This window comes from Limulus polyphemus, unplaced genomic scaffold (assembly GCF_000517525.1).
Source record: "Limulus polyphemus unplaced genomic scaffold, Limulus_polyphemus-2.1.2 Scaffold8540, whole genome shotgun sequence".
NCBI lineage: Eukaryota > Metazoa > Arthropoda > Merostomata > Xiphosura > Limulidae > Limulus > Limulus polyphemus.
This window is the reverse complement of record NW_013674150.1, coordinates 6,943-15,911: the sequence shown is the minus strand read 5'-3', so window position 1 is coordinate 15,911 and position 8,969 is coordinate 6,943. Positions and strand designations below refer to the sequence as shown.

General features: G+C 33.7%; 1 protein-coding gene across 1 annotated transcript; it reads left to right on the top strand.

Annotated features, from left to right (window-relative positions):
• Positions 1-2,336: 2,336 nt before the first annotated feature.
• On the top strand, positions 2,337-7,090 carry LOC106475412 (thioredoxin-2-like). The gene is made up of 5 exons (XM_013936095.2): positions 2,337-2,726; positions 4,547-4,651; positions 5,355-5,417; positions 5,763-5,828; positions 6,581-7,090. Exons 1-5 carry the CDS (start codon positions 2,703-2,705, stop codon positions 6,641-6,643), a joined length of 321 nt encoding a protein of 106 aa, XP_013791549.1. The 5' UTR covers positions 2,337-2,702; the 3' UTR covers positions 6,644-7,090.
• Positions 7,091-8,969: the final 1,879 nt, after the last annotated feature.

The following is an 8,969-nucleotide window of genomic DNA, read 5'->3' as shown; positions in this document are numbered from 1 at the left end:
TTTTGTACTTTTTCTCTTTAATGATCATTGCCGCTATAATGCTTGAACTACTGTTTTGTACTTTTTCAGTTTAATGATCATTGCTTAAAAAGTACAAAACAGTAGTTCAAGCATTATAGCGGCAATGATCATTAAACTGAAAAAGTACAAAACAGTAGTTCAAGCATTATAGCGGCAATGATCATTAAACTGAAAAAGTACAAAACAGTAGTTCAAGCATTATAGCCCCAAACTATTCTATAAATACATTAAAACTATTGCATCAATACACCCAAAGTATTCTATAAATACATCAAACAGTTCTATCAATACACCCAAACTATTCTATAAATACATCAAAACAGTTCTATCAATACATCCAAACTGTTCTATAAATACATCAAAACAGTTCTATCAATACACCCAAACTATTCTATAAATACATCAAAACAGTTCTATCAATACACCCAAAGTATTCTATAAATACATCAAACAGTTCTATCAATACACCCAAACTATTCTGTAAATACATCAAAACAGTTCTATCAATACATCCAAACTGTTCTATAAATACATCAAAACAGTTCTATCAATACACCCAAACTATTCTATAAATACATCAAAACAGTTCTATCAATACACCCAAACTATTCCATAAATACATCAAAACAGTTCTATCAATACACCCAAACTATTCTATAGATACATCAAAACAGTTCTATCAATACACCCAAACTATTCCATAAATACATCAAAACAGTTCTATCAATACACCCAAACTATTCTATAGATACATCAAAACAGTTCTATCAATTCACCCAAACTATTCTAATGATAAAATTCTAATTTTGAGCTTATTACTTTCATACATGTTAAACATACATTCTACTTTCATTAGTTGTGTTTGTACCCCGACTCTATCTTCTGTAAACTATAGTATATTACATTGCAGTTATGTTTGAGTTACTTTGAGCAGTAGCTGCTTCTTGTGGCCATAACCCCAAACCATTTTGGAAGCTAGCGACGCCCCTGCAACTAATAATGTGCGATTGAACTGTTAGTTTGTGATGATGTTTCGTTTTTTTCCTGCTTGTCTTCGTCGCTGCGATCGTTAAATGAGTCATGATGACAAGCAACAATTAAGGCAACAACTGAGCTGAATCTTGCTCGAGACAGAACTCTAGCAACCGTTGCAAACTTGACATTAACTGCGTAAGAAATGTGTGTAGTGCCTTTGGTGAAAATCCAACTTAAAAGAACGAGAGAGTGACATGACATCTCCATTCTCCTTATCTTGGAGGGATATATATGTATAAAATACATTGAACAACTAGGTCTTAAAAAAACGGTGTCTCTGCAGTACTGGTAGGGTTATCCAATAGAGTATTTGGAAAAGGTAATTATGACAGAGGTTTCTGCTGTACTGAGACCTGTCATTTGCGGGACGACATTTCGGCTTTCTTCAGCCACGAATGGTTCATTAAAGACAAAAATCTACTATTTGTTGTGAGAATTTGTTTGTTTTTGAATTTCGCGCAAAGCTACACGAGGGCTATCTGCGCTAGCCGTCCCTAATTTAGCAGTGTAAGACTAGAGGGAATGCAGCTAGTCATCACCACCCACCGCTAACTCTTGGGCTACTCTTTTACCAACGAATAGTGGGATTGACCGTCACATTATAATGCCCCCACGGCTGAAAGGGCGAGCATGCTTTGGTGTGACGGGGATTCGAACCCGCGACCCTCAGATTGTGAGTCGAGCGCCCTAATCACCTGGCCACGCCGGGCCGTGAGGAGAGAAGATCCACTGTTTACTTTAAATAAAAGTCCAGAAACATGGTTTTTAAAATTTATAACAACGCTTCGACCACTTTCGACTCCACTTCATCACAGTCCCAGGATAGTTCATGGCCAGTTTACCTTATGATGATAAACATACGAATGAATGGTCGAAAGATTGTTAGGAAGTTAAAAACGAAATGATGATACTCCACTCAAAAGCTGTGTTTCTGACCTTTTGTTTATATTAAAACTCTACTACGCCTACGCTGTGTAAAAAACAACAACAAAAACTTTGAAACATTACCCGGTTTTAATTGTGAATTTTTCTTGTCTGGGCTGAAATGTGTAATTTAAATGAAAAAAGCAAGTATCCGTGAATGACGAGAAGATTGATCTATTCTCTGATTTGCTGCTTCTGAAAACAGCAGAAATCGAGAAAAATCGCTGACTCATTCTTTTACCCTATTACAAGTGGTTGCCACATAGTGGTGTTGTACATCATCTGTAGGCACGCCACGTCATTAACCACTTGACATATGAGCCAATAGGAAAAAGGATTTTAGTCAGACGAGCCAGAAAATTTACTGTTAACTTTAAATACATTTCAAGAACATGACTGACGATCTGTTTTCTACATATTCTTTAAAAAATTTCCTACTTCAAATATGAAATCAATGTTACACATGGTAGGGGTAATTTCAATCACGATGTGGATTTCCCAATCTGAACGTACGTGTAAGTCACGTGACTGAGACACGTATTAGGAACCTTCTTAAACGCTCGTCTTTGTGTTGTTCATTTAAGTTTCAGGCCGTACCGGTGTTTAGACTTAGGAGTCCTTTCAGTTAATCAGATTCGGTATTTTTAACATAAATTGTTCAAATCTCCTGTTTTAAAGAAGTATTTATTCAGAAGCCTTAAATTTTTTATTACTTACCCAAAATGGTTTATACTGTAAAAGATAAGGTAAGCGAAGACAACATTGTTGGTATTTTATGTTTTACGTTTATTGTAACAATCTTATTAAATTTAAACTTTAATTTTAAAATCAGTATAGCCGCATTAAGAAGCACAGAATTATTCGTTTGAAATGAGATCTAATCGATAAAGTACATGACAAGAACAGTAGAAGATGATAATAATTAATATTTAGTAGCAATAGTGAACCCGACCATCTTGGATTTAATTTAAATTTCATTTTAAGTTAGAGGTCTTTAGACTAACACGGGACCTCCTTATAATTTAAAAATTTTTCCCGGACCTCCAAACTTATCAATGTTTTGAAAAAAGGTTCCGTGTACACGAAAAGCTGTATTCCAAAATTAAATGTTTTAATTCATATTATTTCAGTTTTACGAAGAATATTTTTTAATTTTATAAATCGTATTTTTTAAAATATTTTTATGAAATTTCGGACATGACTCGCGGACCCCATGGAATACTCTTTGGGAAACACTAGCTTAAGTTGTCACTTGTGTCATTAATTCTAATAGTAATACTACATACTGCATTAAAAATAAGTTTAAAATTTGAAAAATGTAAGTAGGCCTAGAGCAACCTGAACTTTGACTTGGAGTAGATTTGTTATTAACTTTTTCATGCAAACTGAAGTTTATTACTATACATTTTTATTAATGTTAGTAAAATAATACTTATATTGTTATGTATCTAACATTCTTATTTTTTTGGTTATGATTCACACTGAGACCTTGATACTTTAAAGTTCGTTACATAGTTTAGCCGATGATATTAATAGTAATACTACATTTAAAAATTTCCCACCCCCCAAGTGATGTCAGTCCAAAGTTACAACTGAAGGCCATAATTAGTCCAATAATTAGGTATCTGCCATTTCTTTAACCTCTAAACCTGCATTATTTGATAATGCTGTTTACATAGTATCAAATTATAAAGAGCATCCATTTGAATAAGACAGTAATTAATTAGCTTAAGAGTAGAATTTACGTTTTATGGGTGAAATTATCGAGAAAGTCTGAAATTGTATATTATTGTTGAAATGAAAGATAATGTATGTATCGTGTTAGTGGGGGATGTGTAGTAATCCAGGAAGATAAGACTAGTTTCTCTTTCTTTGTATTTTTAATCATGCAAATGTTTTTCTTGGAATAATGACGTGTAACCTCATTCCAAGAAACCACAACTTGTTTTATGATTTATCTTTAAACCAAGAGATTTTCAAGGCTCATAGTTCTGTGATACGAGTGTTATCAGTATTCTGGTTATAGCTATTTCTTTGAATCAGCAATAAGGATGCAGGTAAAGCAAGGTGACTGAAGGCTCATTCTCTTGTTTAAAAAACACAAAAAAACCTATGTACTGCTTTTAATTTCTTCAACAGAAATAAAACTTCCCCATTGTATCACTAATATGTGCTGTATTAAAAAAACAAACAAATGTTAAGATATCCTACTTTTTTGAAACAATACAGCAACATTAAATGGATATAGCTCCTACCAAACCTTGACATGAAGTTAGGCTTAATTGACCTTGCAAATGTATGAGTCATGAATAAAATCCTAATAACCTAATAATTAATATTAGGTTTGTTATAACTATTGCTTTCTTGTAAGTAACTTTCTAAAATCTGGCAAAACTCCATAAAAATGACTACAATAATAATATAACACTAGGGTCTCAGGATATAAGTAATCTACCCAGTGGGGGCATCCTAGGCTCACTGTTACTCACTCTAAATGTTAGAGTAAAAAAGTGAGATATTAAAATTACAGTTGACTTATTGTACTTTATTTGTCATACAAATATAGGATGACTTCAATGCCAAGTTGGAAGAAGCTGGAGAGAAACTAGTTGTAGTAGACTTCTATGCAACCTGGTGTGGGCCATGTAAAGCGATGGCACCACAGTTGGAAGTAAGTTAGAAACCCAAACAGTTTGTCTCGTATCCAAGGACAACTGGTTTTGTGAATATAGATAATTGTCACTTTAATGTGTCAATTAATTTAATTAATAATTTGTAAAGTAATCATAAGATATACTAATGTATAGTATACAGCATTTTGTATGATGAAAACGTACAAATTGCTGGAATAAGAGGTTGTGTAGTACAAAATGTGTGTAAGGATGATAGTAAAGGAGTTTATGAAGGGAAAAACAGGAAGAAGGAAAATGACAGAAGGAATTTAATTAGCAACCAGTGCTGTAACAGGAAGTTTATTTTTCAAACATTACAAAGTTGTGAGTTGATCTTTTGTCATATATTAAGCTGAATAAGTCATTATAGGCTGTAGTTGTAAAGCTACATATGGAAAGAGTGAGAGTAAACGGCCGTTTCCTAACGAGAGTCATAAGTGAAAAACTGTATATATATTTTTTAATGAAGAAATTAGGTATTTTGTTTTAAAACCTAAAGTGAGACTGTTTCTTTGACGACTTGATAAAAGTAAGGAAATAACTTAAGTGTTTACCCAAATCTACGAGGGAGTCATTCTCTCCCACTTCAAGTAATTTGTGACTTTGAAATTAAATATTTTGTCTCAAATATTAAGGTAGAATACCTGAAATTGTAGGCTGTGAATGTCTTAATTTCTTCTTACAAACTATCTTCATTTTCAGAAGTTATCCGTAGAGAAGAAAGACACGGTAATGTTCCTGAAAGTGGATGTGGATGATAATGAGGTAATGTATGTTTCTCATGCTGCTTATTTCTCAAATTGAATTTAAAATTTTTGAAGCCCAAAACATTACATCCATTGGCAGCCATGCATAACGTTATGTAAGTCAGTTTTATTTGTGATGGGACTCGCAGGAGCATTACATTCACTTGTCTGGTGGTCTAAGTGTACCACATGTTTAAAAAGCAAGTATTGGAGGATCATAATATCAAAGAGATCTGTAGTTTTGAGACTGAGAAATCAGCCTAGTTTATTACAACACAAATGTAAAACCTTCTGTGAAAACAGCTGTAAGTGTGGTGTATTTTGGACAGCTATCAGAATTACACACAACTTTCTTTCATTACAGGACCTTTCCACAGAATATGGTGTCTCATGCATGCCAACATTTATTTTTTTGAAGAACAAGAAAAAGGTGGGTGTGCGTGTACTAATTTTTAGTTTTTCAGTCAGAATTACAAATGTTTATATGGTTGTGTGAACTTTTAGTAGTGTTTAGAAGACACTGCTTTGGCAGGTTATGGTTGTGTGAACTTTTACTTTCAAGAGTACTGCTTTAGCAGGTTATAGTTGTGTGAACTTTTAGTAGTGTTTAGAAGACACTGCTTTGGCAGGTTATGGCTGTGTGAACTTTTACTTTCAAGAGTACTGCTTTAGCAGGTTATAGTTGTGTGAACTTTTACTAGTGTTTGGAAGGTGCTGCTTTGGCAGGTTATGGTTGTGTGAATTTTTACTAGTGTTTGGAAGGTGCTGCTTTGGCAGGTTATGGTTGTGTGAATCTATATTTTGTAGAATTGTTTGTCAGGTATTGTGGTTCATACTTTGTAATTATTTTTTGTTTTAATGGATAAGCACATGAGTCTTTAAGGATACATTGCACTTGTTGTTCAAATTTGAATAGCCTTCTGCCATTTTGCCCTGGTATTTAATAAACCTAGTAGCAGGGTCTGTTTTACAGTAATGCACGGATGAAATTAAGAAGGAAAATGGTTCCAATGTTCAATCCTAGATAAAATTTGTTTTGTAAGTCAGCTCTTGATATGGGTTTGATAAGATATTCCAACTCAGTTTATTGACATATTTAATGAATATAAAACCATTTTTGTTATATATCATTCAAAGAAACTATTTCCTTTTAAGTTGACAAGATCTATTTGGAACTTTCAGGTTCATGAAGTTACTGGAGCTGCCATAGAGAAGGTCAAAGAAGGAATCGAGTTACATAAATAACCACCCACACTTGTCTTGTTTGGTAGTTATATCTTAATACTGGTATTATAGCACTTGTTTCTCTTCTAGCAGGATATCTACTGGTACTGCTTACAAAAGTCTTAACCAATGAAGCATTATGTAAATCTTGTTGTGCATGTCTACTCAAAGCCAGTTGAAATCTTCTCACTGTAGATATTTATACATCACGTTTACTGAATTCTCTCTTGTTGCAGAAGTTCAGGATATTCAGAAGCCAAGTGTTAAAATCATATATTTAATACATCTAGAATTGTTTTTGGTGTGTGGTTCAAAATTTAGAGATATATTAAAATCCAGTTGTTATTTGTTTAAAATGATCAGTTTTACTTAAATAGATATTATAAGCTTTTAAAATCTAATAATTTTTAATAATTTCTAAAGATATGTAAAGTTATCGCTTTCCAAATAAATGAAGTGTGATTGACAGTTTGTGAAATGTGCTCTTATTATTCCCAATAGAGACAATTGTAATTATCAAACTGAGTTCTTTTTGATTTGTTGCCATAAAGAATAAGTCTTAACATTTAGTGTGACCTTTAGGGTTGAAATGTGATGGCCTATAGTGTTTTTAGTCAGAAGGGGTTAAAACTAATGTGTCCTGAGGACTGGAGCATCAAGATCTATGATGTTTTTAGTCAGAAAGGGTTAAAACTAATGTGTCCTGTAGGACTGGAGCATGAAGATATACGATGTTTTTAGTCAGAAGGGGTTAAAACTGTAATGTGTGCTGTAGGACTGGAGCATGAAGATGTACGATGTTTTTAGTCAGAAGGGGTTAAAACTGTAATGTGTTCTGTAGGACTGGAGAATCAAGATCTATGATGTTTTTAGTCAGAAGGGGTTAAAACTAATGTGTCCTGTAGGACTGGAGCATGAAGATATACGATGTTTTTAGTCAGAAGGGGTTAAAACTGTAATGTGGGCTGTAGACTGAAGGTTATGGGGTCTTTAGTCACAAGATGTTAAAACCATAGTGAGTGCTGTTGGGCTGGAACGTGGCATTTACTAATTGTTCCAGTGCTTTTCGTGAAGCTTGTTTTGAGTTATAGTTCAATGTATTGAAAAGTTAGGATGATGCCCAGAGCTTGAGCTAGTTAGCTTAATATTAAAAAAAAATGATTAACATACTACTGAGTTTGTGAGGAGTATCTAAGAATTAATTCTAAATTGACTGCGAAATTACATTGTAACGTACACAATGGCTATCTAGTTAAGCTGACGAATAGAATTATTTCATGAGACTTTGGTTTTCTATTTAGAAGCTATGACACGTGCATCAGATTCAACTGGTTTTCTACAAAACCGAGATTTCTTGGTCAACGTTTTTCTGACTCGACTAGCTTTCTACAAAACCGAGATTTCTTGGTCAACGTTTTTCTGACTCGACTAGCTTTCTATAAAACCAGATTTCTTGGTCAACGTTTTTCTGACTCGACTAGCTTTCTATAAAACCGAGATTTCTTGGTCAACGTTTTTCTGACTCGACTAGCTTTCTATAAAACCGAGATTTCTTGGTCAACGTTTTTCTGACTCGACTAGCTTTCTATAAAACCGAGATTTCTTGGTCAACGTTTTTCTGACTCGACTAGCTTTCTATAAAACCGAGATATCTTGTCGAACATTTTGCTGATTCAACATTACAACGTATTTCCTGAGGAGTTGCGGGCGGAAATGCTCTGTCCCATTTTCAGGAATTTACCTTGAGGCCATTTTTCTTGGATACAGCGCTATCTATGCTCAACATAGTGTATTAACCGACGATGTTAAACTTGTGGCGGGAAACCTCAAGGGCAAACCAATGCAATGGTAAAAAAACATTCCAATGTTGCAACAGTTAGTAATAAATTATAAAGTTCAAAATTTTCTTCTATGTTGAAATATAAGTGGATGTCATTTTCCAGGACTAAAAACAATTCAGTTCTTAGCGTAAACACATGTAATTACAACATTAGTAAAACTGATTGTAAATATAATATTTATAAAAGAAACTGCCTTAAAAGCAATAGAAAAAGTAACCAAGCTGCTAATTTGGGAAGAAAACAATTCAACCATAAAGACGTTTTTTATCTCTAAGGGTGAATAAAAACCGCTGTGTCCGGAAGTAATGAAAAAGGGTGTTAAAAATCGGTAAAACACGTCTGTAACAAAATCTTTATTACTATTTGCAACGTTCGTCATGCAGTTTAAACCGTGTTACATAGAAAGAAGGCTTAGACAGAATCGTCGAAGGGTTAGAATATAGAAAGATTCTAAATAACGTATGTACGTACTACGTGGACCACGTTGACAAAAAATATTTTTAGGA

Coding starts and splice junctions, on each gene's coding strand:
- LOC106475412 (XM_013936095.2), top strand. CDS start 2,703: ATGGTTTATACTGTAAAAGATAAG. Junction 2,727..4,546: donor TTTATACTGTAAAAGATAAG/GTAAGCGAAGAC, acceptor ATACAAATATAG/GATGACTTCAATGCCAAGTT. Junction 5,418..5,762: donor TGGATGTGGATGATAATGAG/GTAATGTATGTT, acceptor CTTTCATTACAG/GACCTTTCCACAGAATATGG.